Here is a 19,139-nt window from a genome sequence, read left to right on the forward strand (position 1 = left end):
CTAGCCGCTCCATCCCCAGTCCCACCCATAGCAAGGTCATAGCTGCCAGCATTCCAGGAGGAAGGGCGACTTGAATCCACATCAAGTCCAGCTGCCGTAAGGTGAATGCCACAATAAATCGAGTCCCACAGCTTTTTTTTGTGTGTGTGTGTGTGAGGGGGGGGTTCCCAGTGCATATAAGAGTTATGTTTACCCTATACTGTAAGTGTGCAACACCATTATGTGTTAAAAAAAAAGTACATACTTAATTTTAAAAATACTTTCACAGTTATGAAATGCACAGTGTGAGAATATAGTCAGTAGTATGGTAACAGATGGTAACTAGACTTATCCTGATCATTCTGTCATGTGCAGAAATATGGAATCACTAAGTTGCACACCAGAAACTGGCATAGTGTTATAGGTCGGTTATACTTCAAAAACAAAGGTGAAGGCAAACTCATGGAAAAAGAGGTCAGGTTTGTGGTTATAATAAGTGGGGAGTGGGGGAGGAGGAGTTGGGGGATAGTAGTCAAAAGGTATAAACTTGCAATGGTGAGATAAGTAAGGGATGTAATATACGATGTGATAAATATTATTAACACTGCTTTGTTACTTAGGAACGCTGTTAAGAGATCAAGCCCCAAGAGTTCTTATCACAAGGAAAAGAAATTTTATTTTGCATCTCTACAATGATGGTTGTTTACTAAGCTTGTGGTATTCATTACACATTGTATATAAATCAAATCATTATGCTATACACTTGAAACATTCTGTGCTGTGTGTCAGTTATTTTTTAGTAAAACTGGAAAGGGAAAGGAAACTCTTTAAAATAAGTTATTGATAAAAATTGCTAACCAACATCTGACGGTGCAGGGTTGCCACAAACCTTTAATTTGTATTAAAAAATTGAAAAAAGATTGAGTATCTGCAAAATGCAAAACGTGAAGCACCATAAAATGAGATGTGCCTGTAGTTTCTTAAAAAAAGTAAAATATAAATCTGGGTTTGGTCCAGGATGGCAGTTTGTTGTTTTCTTTTCAAATCTTCATGATTCACAGACCACGATAAATGTTCTCTGTTATATGGGAGTAGCCATCTTTATCCTTGGTTAATAGGCCTTATCAGTGAATAAATTTTTTTTCTTTTTAGCAACAGCATTAAGAACAAGAAATAGCTGTTTTTCTCTGGCTTTTGCGAGTGGCAGGCATCTGATAAACATGCCAAGGGAACTGGGCATTTTGAGAGTCCCTGGACTCACATATTCTCATCATTAAGAAAGGCTGTCTAGATGGAAATATATTCTCGGTGGTAGCATTTAGGTCAATTAAAAAGGATGATTTTATTATTAAAATGGCCACTGCTGATGGGTATTTGATTCTTGTTGGATGAAAAGGCACTATCTCAGAGGGGATTTTATGGGAGAGTATAATGTTTATCCCTCCATTCTTTAATAAATCATCTGTGTCAGTGATATTAGCTGGCAGGAGGTCTGTTAGGACTTTAGCATTGGTGTCTTTGAGGTGTGATATATCTGAGATTCTCATCCAAAGGCCAAGCAGGTTCTCTGGAAAGTTTCTTGCCTATTTCTTTTCCTTTTAAAGATGAGAAATTAGTGGTGCTCCCTGTATTCATCATGGGTAATGGAAGATGATAGGAATTCTGTTAAATGTAAAGTTTATCATTTGATGTTTTATTTAGGCACAAACTTAAGAGTCCTGTTGATCTTGAAAAAATATAGATTCTGTCCAATTTATGTAGGGACCCACTGTGTGCTGCTGTCCGTGGGATCGCAAAGAGTCGGACACAGCTGAGTGACTTAATTGCACTGAGAGCATTCAGTTAAACATGTATTGAATATCTACATACGACTAGTGTCTTGCTAGGCACTGTGAAACTCATATCTGTTTTGCTTCATGTGAGGCCTTTGCTGGGCATTGCAAGCACACAGGAAAGTGAGATGCAAATAGTCCAAGATACACTGTTTCACATCAAACTCCAAATTAGCAAGTAGGTCCTGGCAAGGAGGCTGTGAGTATCCAATCTTGTAATAGTGGGGCTTAGCACAGAGAGAATGTTCCAGGAATCATTTGGCATTGCTGCAGCCATCCCTGTTAGGAAGCCAGCTGCCTCGGGCAGTGAGGCAGATATCTTTTAAAGTCATCAGTCTGTTCCTGATGCTCCAGACACACAAAAGGCATTAGAGGAAAAGCATAAATATTAACAGCACAAACCCAATTCCAAAACACACAGATGTAGAAAGTGATTGAAGAGGGAAAACTATAATGTTCACCCTCCCCTGTCATAGACAGTGATCAGTCTCTTGCCTCTGGTTTGTAAAACAAACCAAGATAAGCTCAAAAAGAAAAGAAAAAGAACAATTCCCAGATCAAAGCTTTGAGTATGTAGAGCTACAAGTTTAGAGACAAGTGTAGAGACAAACTATCATCGTTCATTCTGTAGTCTTCCATTGAGTAAAAGCCAGCATCATGTAGCATACGTTTAGACCCCATATAAAAGTCCAAGATTTCAAGTGTGAGGCTCCTGCCAGGCATCTTTACTCATCAGGGTTTGTTTTAATTATCCAAATATAAAATAACACCAGCAAAACTCTAAGTTAAAAATAGAATCACAAGCTAGAGAGTGTTCGAGTCCATTACAAACAAGTGTAGGCAGCCAAAGCCTTCAACACAAAGGTTTCTGTGAGGAGCGTGGCTGGTTTCTCCCTGCTGCACCTACTCAGAGCACTGTCACCTTTGGCTCCCAGCTCTGTTCGTCTCACGGGAGCTGAACCGTCCCCACTCCCACAAGTTGATGTGTGTCCTCCCCCTTCCTGTAGTGACTTACAGAGCTGCCTCCATCCCAGCTCTTTACTTTTCTTTCTTTTTACTGAAAGTATAGTTGATTTACAATGCAGTGTTAGTTTCAAGTGTACGGCAGAGTGATCCAGTTACACATACATATAAATTCTGTCACTAGGTTGACCCCATGTTCCTTGAGAGCCATATGGGGACCTGGAAGAAGGGAACTGTTTCTGTGCTCAGCTTGTATTTTACTTTGTGGTCATGGCCCACCTACCTTCCACCTTTCCTTCCCTCTTTCTTTTCTTCCTTGTCTAGACAGATAATGCTGATGTGAAAATCATCACACTAAAATGACAACTTAATATTGCTCTTCTGGAAAATTCAGTCTGGTGTTTGTGTTCTTTTTTTCTGCATCATGCATTGGCATAAAACTGACTGAAAGATGGACTTCCTACTAGTGGGGGAAGGAAGAAAGAAACTGAATCAAATGCTTGAAAGTTATTGTCATCATCTGATTCTAAAGTGTGGGCTCTGATCCCTCTTTACTGTTACGCGTATTGGTCCAGTAAGAGACATTCAGAATTATTATTAATACATAATAATAGTGCTGAAATACTAATAGATACAAAAAATAGTGCTGTTTCATTGGCCAGTCATGAGTTAAATTTACATCGGTGTCTTGAAAATCAGTGATGATATAAATGTAACCAAAATCAATAAATTCTGTTTTAGTATTGATTCCTTTCTTCTGATTGATCATTCTTTATGTACTCCAAAGCAATGATCAGAAGACTTTATCTGTAAAGAGCCTGGTAATAAATATTTTAGCCTTTGCTTGGCCATGTGGTCTCCATTTTAGCTACCAAACTCTACTGTTACTCTAGGTAATCAACCGTAGACATACAGAAACAACTAAAAGGCTAGTTCAAATAAAGCTTTATTTTTGAACACTGAACACTGAATTTCATGTAATTTTCACATCACAAAATATTCTCCCTTTTTTAACCATTTGAAAATGTAAAGACCATTCTTAACTAGAAGACCACACAAAAACAGGCAATAGACTGGGTTTGGTTGGTGCTGTTCTAAGGCTTTGGTGGAATAACCAGATGCAACGTCTTCAGTTTCAATTCGTTTTGAGCTCTGGGAGAAAACAGTAATGTCCTGCTACTATCAAATACATACAAATCACGACTGCCTACTGAGTGAGATTCTAAGCTTTATCAAAAATCTTGTACTCTAGTCAATTGATGAAAATCTTGAATAATTGTTGAAGGAGAGCAAGCTTTGTGCTTTGAGCAGAATAAGACCTGTCTCTCAGTGTGCCTGGGCTGCTGTACCAAATCCCGGGTGACTTATAGTGAATGTGTATTGCTCACATACTGGGGAGACTGAAAGTCTGAGATCAGGTTGCCAGCATGGTCAGGTGAGGTGGCAGACTTCATATTGTATCTTCATACTGTGGAAGGGGCTCTGGAGTTCTGTGGAATCACTTATATAAGGGCACTAATCCTATTTATGAGGGCTCCACCCTCATGAGCTTATCACTTCCCCAAGGGCACCTCCTAACACCATCTCCTTAGGATTTCAGTATATGAATTGCCGGGGTGGGGGGGTGGGGGGCTGTTGGTGGGGGATGGAGATAAGCATTCATATCATAGTAACCCCTAAAAATGTTAATTCTTTTCTTTTTCCACAGTTGTTCATTAATAGTCAACACTGTATGCTCAGCCCTGGCTAGAGGCGCAGCAGTGACCATGGCCTTTTACAGTTCTAGCTTTAGGGAGCTTTTTATTTCACTGGTATTTGAGCATCTTCTGTGATTAGTCAACTTGTCCAAAGCAGATTGTATGGACATCGGCTCTGGTTCGAAAGTCACACCTGGGGATGTTTAGTAGACAGGCTAGTATAAGACCTCTCGATTCCTGCCCAGTGGCATTTCTTACTTAAAGAATTTGTCCATCTTTGGTAGTTCCTGAGAGAGAGGGTAGAGCTTTTGGTCTTTTGACTTTGGGGTCAAGGTTGTTATTTTACTCATGGCATCTTTTATCTTTCAGGTGCATGCTCCGAATTCTGGACTCGTTTGGCACAGAGCCAGAGTTCAACCATGCCAACTATGCCCAGTTGAAAGGCCACAAGACGCCCTGGGGCAAGTGGAATTTGAACCCACAGCAGTTTTACACGATGTTCCGTGAGTAGTCGTGTCTCAGCTCTGCTTTCCAGAATCCCATCAGAGACAAATGGAGAAGAAATGAGGCCACCGTGTGATTTCATTTGTGATTCCTAGGGTCTTTAGCTGTAGAAATGTGTACTATGGAACCTTTAACTTGAGAATAACTGGATTTTTTAAAACTAGAATTGAAAGGCTCTGTGAACATTTTGTGAAAAGCCTTGGAAATGTTCTGGAGAAAAATGTTCAGTATTAAAGTATCACTGGAAACCACTTGGGAAAGACTTTCAGTGGTCTTTGATTGGCAGACACTAAACATGCTTCCTGCCACACAGACCCTGTTTAGGGTCCACTTGATGATTCAGGAGGAATGAGATCTTCCGTGTCTATACATTTTTACAAATACTGTAATTGAACCTTCATTATTTTAGGCATTAAACTTTATAAAGAAAAAGCCAGCCTTTTCAAGATGGAATGATTTAAAAATCTGTTTCATACGTTACTGACTTCTTAAACCCTGGGCTCAGGATGAAATCTTACCCTTTCTTGCTCGTGTGGTGTCTTGGTGCCAGTAGCAGTGATTATTTTGCAAAGTGATGTAATGGACAGACTAAAAGATGATGAACTCACTGGCCCCAGCTGTAGTCTCCCAGCGTTTTTTTGTGTTTCTTTCCCACACTGACCATTTCTTGCTGCTGCCATCAGTCTACCTGCCTGCTGTTTGATTTCATTTACAATTAGTTGAAGACTGTGAAGCCAAATACCAAGTCTGATAATATTCATGCCAGAGATAAATTTATTGTTTCAGTTCAATCACTCAGTCGTGTCCAACTCTCTTCAACCCCTTGAACCACAGTATGCCAGACCTCCCTGTCCATCACCAACTCCTGGAGTCCACCCAAACCCATGTCCATTGAGTCAGTGATGCCATCCAACCATCTTATCCTCTGTCGTCCCCTTTTCCTCCTGCCCTCAATCTTTCCTAGCCTCAGGGTCTTTTTAGATGAGTTAGCTCTTCACATCAGGTGGCCAAAGTATTGGAGTTTCAGCTTCAACATCAGTCCTTCAATGAACACCCAGCACTGATCTCCTTTAGGATGGACTGGTTGGATCTCTTTGCAGTCCAAGGGACTCTCAAGAGTCTTCAACACCACAGTTCACAAGCATCAATTCTTCTGCACTCAGCTTTCTTTATATTCCAACTCTCACATCCATACATGACCACTGGAAAAAACCGTAGCCTTGACCAGACGGACCTTGGTTGGCAAAGTAATGTCTCTGCTTTTTAATATGCTGTCTAGGTTGATCATAACTTTCCTTCCAAGGAGTAAGCGTCTTTTAATTTCATGGCTGCAGTCACCATCTGCAGTGATTTTGGAGCCCAGAAAAATATAGTCAGCCACTGTTTCCACTGTTTGCCCATCTATTTGCCATGAAGTGATGGGACCGGATGCCATGATCTTAGTTTTCTGAATGTTGAGCTTTAAGCCAACTTTTTCACTCTCCTCTTTCACTTTCATCAAGAGGCTCTTTAGTTCTTATTCACTTTCTGCCATAAGGGTGGTGTCATCTGCATATCTGAGGTTATTGATATTTCTCCCAGCAATCTTGATTCCAGCTTGTGCTTCCTCCAGCCCAGTGTTTCTCATGATGTACTCTGCATATAAGTTAAATAAGCAAGGTGACAATATACAACCTTGACGTACTCCTTTTCCTATTTGGAACCAATCTGTTGTTCCATGTCCAGTTCTAACTGTTGCTTCCTGACCTGCATACAGGTTTCTCAAGAGGCAGGTCAGGTGGTCTGGTATTCCCATCTCTTTCAGAATTTTCCACAGTTTCTTGTGATCCACACAGTCAAGGGCTTTGGCATAGTCAATGAAACAGAAATAGATGTTTTTCTGGAACTCTCTTGCTTTCTCCATGATCCAGAGGATGTTGGCAATTTGATCTCTGGTGCCTCTGCCTTTTCTAAAAACAGCTTGAACATCTGGAAGTTCACTGTTCATGTATTACTGAAGCCTGGCTTGGAGAATTTTGAGCATGACTTTGTTAGCGTGTGAGATGAGTGCAATTGTGCAGTAGTTTGAGCATTCTTTGGCATTGCCTTTCTTTGGGATTGGAGTGAAGACTGATCTTTTCCAGTCCTGTGCCACTGCTGAGTTTTCCAAATTTGCTGGCATATTGAGTGCAGCACTTTCACAGCATCATCTTTCAGGATTTGAAATAGCTCACCTGGAATTCCATCACCTCCACTAGCTTTGTTCATAGTGATGCTTCCTAAGGCCCACTTGACTTCATATTCCAGGATGTCTGGCTGTAGGTGAGTGATCACACCATCATGATTATCTGCGTCGTAAAGATGTTTTTTGTACATAATTCCCCTTGATGAGGTGAATACCTATTTTGGAAATGACCATTTCCCCCAGCTTAAACAGTTCATTTTTACACTCAGAGTGCATATTTCTGTTTTCCTAAATTCTTGGAGTAATTTTAATCCAGAGCTTTCCAGCCTACAATTACTATCTGAAAGCTAATCTGTTTCCCTTGTTAAGACCCACAATCCCCCTCTCCTTATCTTTTCCCCATGTGCTGACCCCTTCCCCTCATAAACAGCCACCTAAAGGTGACCTTTTGTTGGGTTCACTAAGTACAACAACAAACTCGACTGCTCCTTGAGTGTGAAGTGTGAGAAGGAAAAAGAATTAAGGGCTGTGGCAGATGGGGAAATCTGCTCATGTTTAAATGTTCGTTTTAGCTCAGAGAGGTGTGTGAAAGTGTTCTGTATGCATCGTAAACATTACTATTACTGCTTCTGGAGCTCTGTCAGCCTGCTGTCATAGTCTGTTCCTGGGGCAGAATTCAGGGGACAAACTAATATAGGGGTGGTGGGTGACAGGTGGCTGGCAGCATGGGGAGACATGGCTGTGCAACTTTGAGGAGCCAGAATGGGGTGACTTCTCTGTTACATATCACGTGTTCATTGGAGGGACTGATGCTAAAGCTGAAACTCCAATACTTTGGCCACCTCATGCAACGAGTTGAATCACTGGAAAAGAGTCTGATGCTGGGAGGGACTGGGGGTGGGAGGAGACGGGGACGACAGAGAATGAGATGGTTGGATGGCATCACCAACTCGATGGACATGAGTCTGGGTGAGCTCTGGGAGTTGGTGATGGACAGGGAGGCCTGGCGTGCTGTGATTCATGGGGTCGCAAAGAGTCGGATACGACTGAGCGACTGAATGGAACTGAACATATCACTAGGTGTGTTTCATGTTTTTTAATCTCTTCAATCTTTAGTGAATTCTTGTTTCTTTTTAAATAAAACATTTATATGGTTCCAAAGTCAAAAGAAAGTACATTAAGAGAAATCTAGCACAGTGAAAAATGGCCATAACTGCTTAAATGATATGGTATATTTATATCCTCCATGGGATGGTGTTTCCCTACATCTGGGGCATAAACATAGGAAGCTTTTCCAGAAAATAGGTTCTCATTTAGAATGCTGGGATTCAGAGTCCTGAAAAACCTATTTTATTTTCTATGAATGGAGGATTTGAAAGTGTTGGTTGAATTTAAATCCATTCACTGCTTAAAAGAAAACTGAAGATGGAAAAAATAGATTAGTTCTTGTTAACCTGGGAAGGAGATAGTTTTCTAAGTCACTCAGAATTCAGCAGGAATCAGGGGGCAAAGCCAATACATTTGACTGCCTTAAAAAAAAAGACCTGTATGCCAAAAGCAACAATATCAAAAAAATAACACTATAGCATATTCTGTTACAGAGGGTTAATATCACTGATATATAAAGAGCTACTAAGAATTGAGACAAAATGTTGCACAATCCAGTAGGCAAATGGTCAGAAGCAGTCCAGAGAAAAAAAGAAACGTATTGCTCCAAATATATGAAACATGTTAACCTCACTCATAATAAAAAAGTACATTTTAAAATTGCACCAAGATCCCATGTCCCACATATCAATTGGCAAGAACCTGGCAGCTCTTCCTCAGGTGAGACTTCAGGAGAGCACTGGGAATGCAGCCCAGCTGCTAGTGCCCTGTGCCAGGGGATCTGTCACCGTCTAGCACAGCTTCTAGGCGTCTTTCCTTTGAGCAGATCATATCTAGGAATCCACCCCAAAGACAAGTGAGCAAAGATCATACATGGCATGCGTACAAGGCCATGTATCGTGACACTATTTCTACTAAGGAAAGACCGGAAATAACCCAGAGGTTCCTATTAGAGAACTGAGTGAATCACATAGTCCACTGATAGAGTGAGATCGTGTGTAACTGTGCAGAAGGACCGCGGGAAGGTTACACTGTCTGAAGGGAGGTGTCTAGTCTGTATTAAGTGATAAAAACCAAAGTGCAGGGCAGTGTGTGGAGTCCCTCCCTTCTATGCAAGAAGGGTATGCAGCGGGAGGAAAAGGTGTGTATGCCAATGTATGTGAATGCACGTATGTTTTCAAAAGAAACAATGGAAGACTAAAAAGCTAATAAAAATGATTATCCCTGGAGAAGGGTTTGAGGGGACAGGGATAGAAAATAGACGTCTTTTTTTTTTTTCTTTACACTGAAGTATAGTTGATTTGCAATGTTGTGTTAATTTCTGTTGTACAACAAAGTGATTCAGTAATACATACCTATATATTCTTTTTTATAGTGTTTCTGTTATGATTTATCTACAGGATATTGAATATAGTTCTCTGTGCTAGATTTCTCTTAATGTACTTTCTTTTGACTTTGGAACCATATAAATGTTTTATTTAAAAAGAAACAAGAATTCACTAAAGATTGAAGAGATTAAAAAACATGAAACACACCTAGTGATATGTTCAGTTCCATTCAGTTGCTCAGTCGTATCCGACTCTTTGCGACCCCATGAATCACAGCACGCCAGGCCTCCCTGTCCATCACCAACTCCCAGAGCTCACCCAGACTCATGTCCATCGAGTTGGTGATGCCATCCAACCATCTCATTCTCTGTCGTCCCCGTCTCCTCCCACCCCCAGTCCCTCCCAGCATCAGACTCTTTTCCAGTGATTCAACTCGTTGCATGAGGTGGCCAAAGTATTGGAGTTTCAGCTTTAGCATCAGTCCCTCCAATGAACACCCAGGATTGATCTCCTTTAGAATGGACTGGTTGGATCTCCTTGCAGTCCAAGGGACTCTCAAGAGTCTTCTCCAGCACCACAGTTCAAAAGCATCAATTCTTCGGTGATCAGCTTTCTTCACAGTCCAACTCTCACATCCATACATGACCACGGGAAAAACCATAGCCTTGACTAGACGGACTTTGGTTGGCAAAGTAATGTCTCTGCTTTTTAATATGCTATCTAGGTTGATCATAACTTTCCTTCCAAGGAGTAAGCGTCTTTTAATTTCCTGGCTGCAATCAGCATCTGCAGTGATTTTGGAGGCCCCAAAAATAAAGTCTGACACTGTTTCCACTGTTTCCCCATCTATTTCCCATGAAGTGATGGGACCAGATGCCATGATCTTCGTTTTCTGAATGTTGAGCTTCAAGCCAAACTTTTCACTCTCCTCTTTCACTTTCATCAAGAGGCCTTTGAGTTCCTCTTCACTTTCTGCCATAAGGGTGGTGTCATCTGCATATCTGAGGTTATTGATATTTCTCCCGGCAGTCTTGTTTCCAGCTTGTGCTTCTTCCAGCCAAGCGTTCCTCATGATGTACTCTGCATATAAGTTAAATAAGCAAGGTGACAATATACAGCCTTGACGTACTCCTTTTCCTTTTTGGAACCAGTCCGTTGTTCCATGTCCAGTATAACTGTTGCTTCCTGACCTGCATACAGGTTTCTCAAGAGGCAGGTCAGGTGGTCCGGTATTCCCATCTCTTTTAGAATGTTCCACAGTTTATTGTGATCCACATAGTCAAAGGCTTTGGCGTAGTCAATGAAGCAGAAATAGATGTTTTTCTGGAACTCTCTTGCTTTCTCCATGATCCAGAGGATGTTGGCAATTTGATCTCTGGTTCCTCTGCCTTTTCTAAAACCTGCTTGAACATCTGGAAGTTCACAGTTCACATATTGCTGAAGCCTGGCTTGGAGAATTTTGAGCATGACTTTACTAGCGTGTGAGATGAGTGCAATTGTGCGGTAGTTTGAGCATTCTTTGGCATTCCCTTTCTTTGGGATTGGAGTGAAGACTGACCTTTTCCAGTCCTGTGGCCACTGCTGAGTTTTCCAAATTTGCTGGCATATTGAGTGCAGCACTTTCACAGCATCATCTTTCAGGATTTGAAATAGCTCAATTGGAATTCCATCACCTCCACTAGCTTTGTTCGTAGTGATGCTTTCTAAGGCCCACTTGACTTCACATTCCAAGATGTCTGGTTCCAGGTGAGTGATCACGCCATAGTGATTATCTTGGTCGTGAAAATCTTTTTTGTACAGTTCTTCTGTGTATTCTTGCCACCTCTTCTTAATATCTTCTGCTTCTATTAGGTCCATACCATTTCTGTCCTTTATCGAGCCCATGTTTGCATGAAATGTTCCCTTGATATCTCTAATTTTCTTGAAAAGATCTCTTGTTTTTCCTATTCTGTTGTTTTCCTCTATTTCTTTGCATTGATCGCTGAGGAAGGCTTTCTTACCTCTCCTTGCTATTCTTTGGAACTCTGCATTCAGATGCTTATATCTTTTTTTTTCTCCTTTGCTTTTCGCTTCTCTTCTTTTCACAGCTCTTTGTAAGGCCTCCTCAGACAGCCATTTTGCTTTTTTGCATTTCTTTTCCATGGGGATGGTCTTGGTCCCTGTCTCCTGTACAATGTCACATGTAGTGAGGAATATTTATTATTATTTGAAGCTATTCCAGGTATGCCGTGGGAACCAGAATTTGCAGTGTATAGGAAAAAGGAGTGCTTAAAGAAGTTAAGACCATATAATATGTGACTTGAATAGGAAATATCAATGTGAACTTACATTTTCTCCTAAAAAAGGAAATGTTTCCTAGCTCTATACTTTGAAAAGGATCAAAAGTAAAGACAGTCAGGTGGCAATGAGTATCCTTAACACTCGTTTTGGACTTCCTGTGTACCTTTCCCACTGAAGAAACCTCTTTCTAAGATAAATTGGTGATTTTAGGTCCAGGACAGCAAAGATTAAAAATGTGACATCTTTAATCTGGAAGCAAGGAGACTAAGAAAGACCCCTGGGGTGGAGTCAGAAGGACGTAGGAGCCAAAGATGAGGTAGTTTGAGCATCAAAAAGAGTGACGAGGACTTCCCTGTGGTCCAGTAGCTAAGACTCTGGGCTCCCAGTGCAGGGAGCCTAGGTTCAATCTCTGGTCAGGGAACTAGATCCCATATGCTGCAACTAAAAACCCTGCATCCTGCACCTAAGACCTGGCACAGCCAAATAAATTAAAAAAAAAAAAAAGAATAACGACTGCAGTGGAGGGAATCAAACCAACAGAAAATAATCTATGAGTCCAGAATGATGGTCCAAGAAAGAAAAAACTACAAAATCAAATGATCTCCTTTGGAAGTTGCTAGGACACCCACTTCATTACTCTGAAAAATAAAGGGAAATAATCCAGTTTTGATCCTGCTTTCCTAGGACAAATTGTATTTGAAGATAATCAGATAGTTGATGAGAGAACGTTGTTAATTATGGAGAAATCACAGCTAATAAATGCAAAAGGAATGAAAAATTAGAAAATCAACATCTTACAGCGCTTAATAAGACAGTGGAGCAAGGCGGAGATTATCAGTGATGGCAAAATCCATCAGTGAACAGGCTGATGGGAACATCCTTATGGCCAAGGCCATCTTGAATGGAGGAAACAGGGAAGCAAAGCAGCTGGGGACCTTGATCTTGTTGAGGATGTGCCCGAGGTTGGAGAACTTGTAGGAAAAAAGCAGTGTCTCCCCATTCCACCCTACCTCCAGAGCCTGCCCACAGAGAATTTGGCTGCACCCCTCAGAGAGGGTCCTTCCCTTCCCACATGACAAAGGGGCCAGATCCAGTGTAACCCAGTTGTTCCTACAGAACCTTCCATCCCCTGCCCTTTGGGTATATGTGGCTGTTCTCACAACCTGAAGCGGAGGGGATGGGGTGCCAGAAACCATTCCTTTGAATAGAAGATAAAAAGTGTCAAAAGTTTACCTATGTCTTGTCAATTAAAAAAAAATGAAACATTTACTAGTACTTAAAAGATGGCTGATGGTAATCTTTACATAACTGAAATACATCAACCCTGAATATTCATTGGAAAGACTGATGCTGAAGCCCCAATACTTTGGCCACCTGATGCGAAGAGCCAATTCGTTGGAAAAGACCTTGATCCTGGGAAAGATTGAGGACAGGGGGAGAAGCGGGTGACAGAGAATGAGATGGTTGAATGGCTCACCGACTCAATAAACATGAGTTTGAGCAAACTCCGGGAGGTGGTGACGTATGGGGAAGCCCAGTATGCTGCAGCCCATGGGGTCACAGAGAGTTGGACATGAATTAAGCTCCTGAACAACAATGTGACATACACTGTGAATGTATGTAGATTGTTTTCTCCTGATGGGATGGTTGCACAGGGAGAAGTTTGGAGACCACAGAAATTATGTTGTACTTGTAAAATCATTGTCATCAGCTTCAGCTGCCTTAGGTGTTTGGCAGGTTTGGAGTGCAGGCGTGGGGGTGTGGAAAAGGCTGGTTAGAAAGGGCCCAGCAGGAGGGTAAGGAGAGAGTAAAACACACCCACCATTGCTGAAGCATCTTTAGGAGCAGGGAAGTGAGATGGATGCTCCTGACCAGATAGATACTGTTGAATATTGAGAGAGCACATCTCACTTTGAGGTTGCTTATGTTTCTCCTCTAGCTCATTTCCTCACCAAGTTGATAGAGTTTCTACAAGTTGGAAAGGCTGACTTTTCTTTACTGTTTTGCCCCAAATCTCAGAATTTCAGAGAACTATCTTCGTGTATTCTGTTTGCATTTGAGCATTTTTATGAGCAAACACTGTTGCCAGCACCTTCCTACGCAGCTTCTATAGGGGCAAACCAAGTGGTCAGAGAATAGTAAGGACATTTAATTAGATCTTTGAATGATGGTTTTTTTTCCCAGGAAGCTGAGCTGAGACCTGTTGTTCCTCCTCCCTCAGGGCAGGCCTCTTGTTCCTGCTTTTCCCTCTTGACCATACTCTAGTATGGCTTTGAGTGGCTTCTGAACTGGACTCTGAGACCCTCTTCCTGCCCCGGAGCCAGCTTGGAAAAGCTCGGCTTGGACCAGACTATTCCTCCTCACAGACCGCAGTGCCTTCCCCTTGCCCTTGGGGTTGGATTCAGAGTCCAGAGCATAGCTCTTGAACCCTCTGTCTTCTCTCCCCCACCACTGCCCTTCCCCTGAATCTGGCCTCACCCGACAGCCTGCTGTTCTCTGAAGGTGCCTCTATGATTCCTCAACCGCCTTTGCCTCCTTTAGATCACCCCAATAGCAGAATTTTATTTTTTCTCTTGAAGTATGATTCCCTCCATGTTTCCAGTCAAATAAAATAGTAACCCTATCACAAAAACGGGGAAAGCCTCCCCAGGAAGAAGGTTCCCATACCCTAATATAAGCATTATTATCTTTTTTCGGGGTACATTTTTACATCATTGTAACATGCTTCGTATAATTTTGTGTCTCCTTTTTTTTTCCATTAATTTTCCACTTAATACATCAAAAGTTTTTTTCAAGGTTGTACTTTTTTTTTTGGCCATGCCTCTTGGCATGTGGGGTCTTAGTTCCCCAACCAGGAACTGAACCATGCCTCCTGTAAGTGGAAGGGTGGAGTCTCAACCACTAGACTGCCAGGGAAGTCTTCAAGGTTCTCCTTTTTTTTTTTAACTTTTTATTTTGTGTTGGGGTATAGCTGGTTAACAATGTTGTGACAGCTTCAGGTGAACAACAAAGGGACTCAGCCATACATATACATGAATCCATGAATACATATATATGAATCCTCAAGGTTCTACTTTTTAAACTAGTGTTTCCAGGACTGTTTTGTGTAGTCTGTCAAGGAGACTTTGATTTATTTGGGGATACTTTGGCTACTTCTTGTTGAGAATTAATTGTTGATTTTTCTGGACTTGCTAGGGACTTGACCCTATATTTAGGCATCATTTCAGTCAATAGCCTTTAATCTGCTGTCTATACTGCTTATACTAAGCTCCTGAAGGCATGCTCTTATTTTTCTCAGTCCCAAACAAGGTGCATTATGCCCCAATAAAGGAATGAAAAGCATCTGCCTATACAGAAAAATCAAATAGAGGAGTCATCTGCCTATACCATTTACAAGAGAAAATAAAACCCTGAAGTTGGTGTCTTGCATCTTGAATTATCCCGTGTTTGGATAGTGTTCTGGTTATCTGTGTGACGCCCTCATTCACAGCTTCTTCTGGCTTATGTGAAAACTTGAGCAGTGATAAAACATCTTCATCTAATTGCATTATTTTCCTCTCTTGTTGTGGAGACTATGGCTGAAGGTAGCAACAGCAGAAATTCCTAGAGTCCTCATTCCTGGTTTCAGGCAAATTGCATCTCAGTTGTGTATGTACCTCCTGTCATTGAAAAGTTTCAGTAACATTTATCAGTCTGTTTAGCAACCTCACTGTTCATATCACTGTCCTAGAATTTTTCCAGTTCTTGAGGCAAAGTCTTATTCGCACTGGTTTATTTTTACTTAAGTAATTTTTGAGAATTTGCCTTCTGGCTGCTCATGTCATGTAGTCCAGGCTGGGGGATGTTCAGTGTTTCTTGGCACATGTGGAAATTTGGAAGCGGTGATAGTTGAGTGAGGAACAGATTGGAGGGGTTCTGGAGGCATTAACGCCTCCCGGTTTCACCTCCAACCCCTTTCCTTCTGATATCCTACCTCAGCCCCGCTGGCCTCTTTGGTGCCGTCCTGCCTCTTCTCGGCTTTTAGGCATCCCCCAGGACAACACCAGGCCACTGCACGTGCTGTTCCTTTGTCTGGAAGCCCTGTGCCTCCCCTCGCCCTGCCCACCCTCCAGGGAGGTGCTGTCCTCCGGAAAGCCTTCCCGCCCTGAGCCACACACTCCTGCCCGTGTTCTCCCCGCTCCCAGGGCCAGCCCGGATCACACCTTGTGGTCTCCACGAGCATCATCACTGCTGAGTCTTCCACATCTGAAGCAACAGCATAGGTGATAAATGTGTGTTGAATTAATGAATAAAGAACAGATAGACACAGCCACAGAATGGAGTTAATTAAAATGTCAGTCACATCCTGACGCTCCTATTTCCACAGTGATGTAGCCTCTCACTGGAGGGGAAGATGAGTCACCCCAGTAGCCTCAAGGCCTGAAGGGGTCTGGCCCCGCTGCTCCCCCGGCCTCGTCTCTTACTCACTCCTCTCTAGCATCCTTATTGTTTTTTAGGTGGGCCAGACACACTCTAGGACCTTTGCACTGATTGTTCCATCTTCTGAACATTGTTCCCTTAAATTGGGTCTGTGGCTCAAATGTCACTTCAATGAGACTAATCCTCACCCCCTTCCCCTTTTAAAAATGCAGCTGTTTTCTCCGCATCTTCTTACACCCCTTCCCTGCTTTCTTTTCCTCTAATTGCTTTACCATGCAGCATTTATATTTCACAAACTTTTGTTAATTTTCTCTTTTCCTCTGCCAGATTCTGAGGATAGTGTTAGTACAAGTTTTGTCTGTTTTGTTCATTGCTGAGACTCCAACACTTTGAAGACTATCTGGCACATAGTAGGCATTCAGAAAATACTTACTGATTTAATTAAAAAATGATAATTCTGTTCTGTTTTTAGTCCATGCAACAATGTAGGGAAAAATAAGGAAGGTACAAATGTACAAATCTAAGATTACACTGTATAGCATAGGGAACTATATTTAATAACCATTATAGGATACTAATAACCATAATGGAAAAGAATATGAAAAAGAATCTATATGTATACATAACTGGATCACGTGGCTCTGTTCAGTTCAGTCGCTCAGTTGTGTCTGAAAAGCAGAGACATTACTTTGCCAACCAAGGTCCGTCTAGTCAAGGCTATGGTTTTTCCAGTGGTCATGTATGGATGTGAGAGTTGGACTGTGAAGAAAGCTGATCGCCGAAGAATCGATGCTTTTGAACTGTGGTGTTGGGGAAGACTCTTGAGAGTCCCTTGGACTGCAAGGAGATCCAACCAGTCCATTCTAAAGGAGATCAGTCCTGGGTATTCATTGGAAGGACTGATGCTAAAGCTGAAACTCCAATACTTTGGCCACCTCATGCGAAGAGTTGACTCACTGGAAAAGACTCTGATGCTGGGAAGGATTGGGGGCGGGAGGAGAAGGAGACGACAGAGAATGAGATGGCTGGATGGCATCACCGACTCGATGGACATGAGTTTGAGTGAACTCCGGGAGTTGGTGATGGACAGGGAGGCCTGGCGTGCTATGATTCATGGGGTCGCAAAGAATCAGACACGACTGAGCGGCTGAACTGAACTGCCTTTGCTCTTCTCAATTGGCTGCTATTGTGAGAGTTACTTAGCTTTTTGCTGCATCAATATCTTTGTCTGACTGCAGCAAGCCAGGCCTCCCTGTCCATCACCAACTCTCAGAGCCCACTCAGACTCATGTCCATCATGTGGATAATGCCATCCAATCATCTCATCCTCACCTCATTGAGATGGGATGAGAATCACTTGGCTATACAGCAGAAATTCACACAGCATTGTAATTTTACAATAGTTAAATTAAAAAAAAAAAATCTGAGAGTACAGAAGCTTCTTGAAGCTAGTGACCTCAGGTTACTCTAACTTGTCTTCCCACAGAATTTATTCACACGGTTAGGTTTTCAAGAGTTGTTGAAGTCGTGCTGATGGTTGTTGTCGCTGACATTCTAACTCAGTTTCTCCAGGGACTTGGGGCTTGAAGCTGAGGCAGAATAGTGGCTTGTAGACCAAAACTTTTGCCTGACAAAACAGGAATTTTAGAAACAAGCTAGTTTCATTTCATACAAATGACGAATATGCTGGCTTCAGCCAAGGATGCATTGCTTCCACGTACGACTTTATTTTTAGAGGCTGACAAGCAGAGGAGCTATTTGTGATTCAGACGGTCTTTTTGGCCTTTAACTTGGATCAGGAGGGCTCTTGCCTTTTACTTCTGTGCAGACCAGTGAGTAATAGGATCAGCCTTGCAGTTCCTTCAGTCTGAGTCTCGGCCTTCAGGAATGATGTTCTTCTAAGGGGTCCATTCCCTCCTAAATTGCTTTTTGACACTTGAAAAATTTACTCTAGTGTGCCTTCTGTCAACAGTTCAGATGCTCATCCTTTTCAACTCAACTGAACGTAATAGTTTCCCCAGCCTATATCCCAGCCTCCTATCTCTCAAAAGCCTAGCATCACTACCATTTGGGGAAAAAAACATCAGTTCTGGTGAAATTTGAAGGTCACATCACAGTTTTTAAAATCAGATTGCTTCTTGTGTGATGTAACTTTATTTTTTGGTGGAGTTTTTTCTGTCATGTCAGTTTCATCATCATCAGAATCAGCATCAACATTGTGAATGCCATGCAGCCAGTATTCTTCCCCGTTTTGTTATGAAATTTGTGAAATATTTTGCAAGTGGAGGGGGTGGGGAAGAAATGTAAAATAGAATCCCACAGCCTGGACTCCACAGTTAACAGTTTGCTTTATTTGTTCCATGACCTGTCCATCAAGCCAACTTTGTTTTCCTTTTTTGCATAAGAGAACACTTAACCCTTAGATATCGCAGCATGACATCATTAACTAGAGTTCAAGACTGGTCACCAAATGAGTTGTGTTTATTTTTATGTATTTCACGGAATTACTCTGTTTACTCATTTACTTTCTTTCTCCTCAGTGAGGGGAGCTTCATCCATGCTTATGTTGTTCACTGGTACGTCTCTAACTCCTAAGCTGTTGCCTGGTCCATAGTAACTGCTCAGTAAACGTGCTGAATGTTGAATGAATGAGGATATTTAGAAACTTGTAATGTTAGAATTTTAAAAGCCGAAATGACTGATTTGTTTCCCTTCTTCCCAACACTCTGTGACATAGATTTTTTAAAAAGATATGCTCATTTATCTATTTAATAAACATTCATTGAACACCTGTACTTTACCAGGCCTGAGTGAGATTCTAGGATAGGGTGGTGAGCTACCTTCGATAATGATGAATCTTGAGAAG

General features: G+C 41.8%; 1 protein-coding gene across 9 annotated transcripts in view; it reads left to right on the forward strand.

Annotated features, from left to right (window-relative positions):
• Window positions 1-19,139, forward strand: part of MGAT5 (alpha-1,6-mannosylglycoprotein 6-beta-N-acetylglucosaminyltransferase) — a 407,856-nt gene that overhangs the window by 265,760 nt on the left and 122,957 nt on the right. For all 9 annotated transcript variants that reach the window (XM_088829001.1, XM_088829003.1, XM_088828985.1 and 6 more), the window contains one exon: window positions 4,841-4,974. In XM_088829001.1, coding sequence (XP_088685127.1) covers window positions 4,841-4,974 — 134 coding nt within the window. The remainder of the gene's footprint in view (window positions 1-4,840; window positions 4,975-19,139) is intronic.

Source organism: Moschus berezovskii, chromosome 2, assembly GCF_049115385.1.
Source record: "Moschus berezovskii isolate FMDL1 chromosome 2, NW_MosBer_1.0, whole genome shotgun sequence".
In the NCBI taxonomy this organism is placed as follows: domain Eukaryota; kingdom Metazoa; phylum Chordata; class Mammalia; order Artiodactyla; family Moschidae; genus Moschus; species Moschus berezovskii.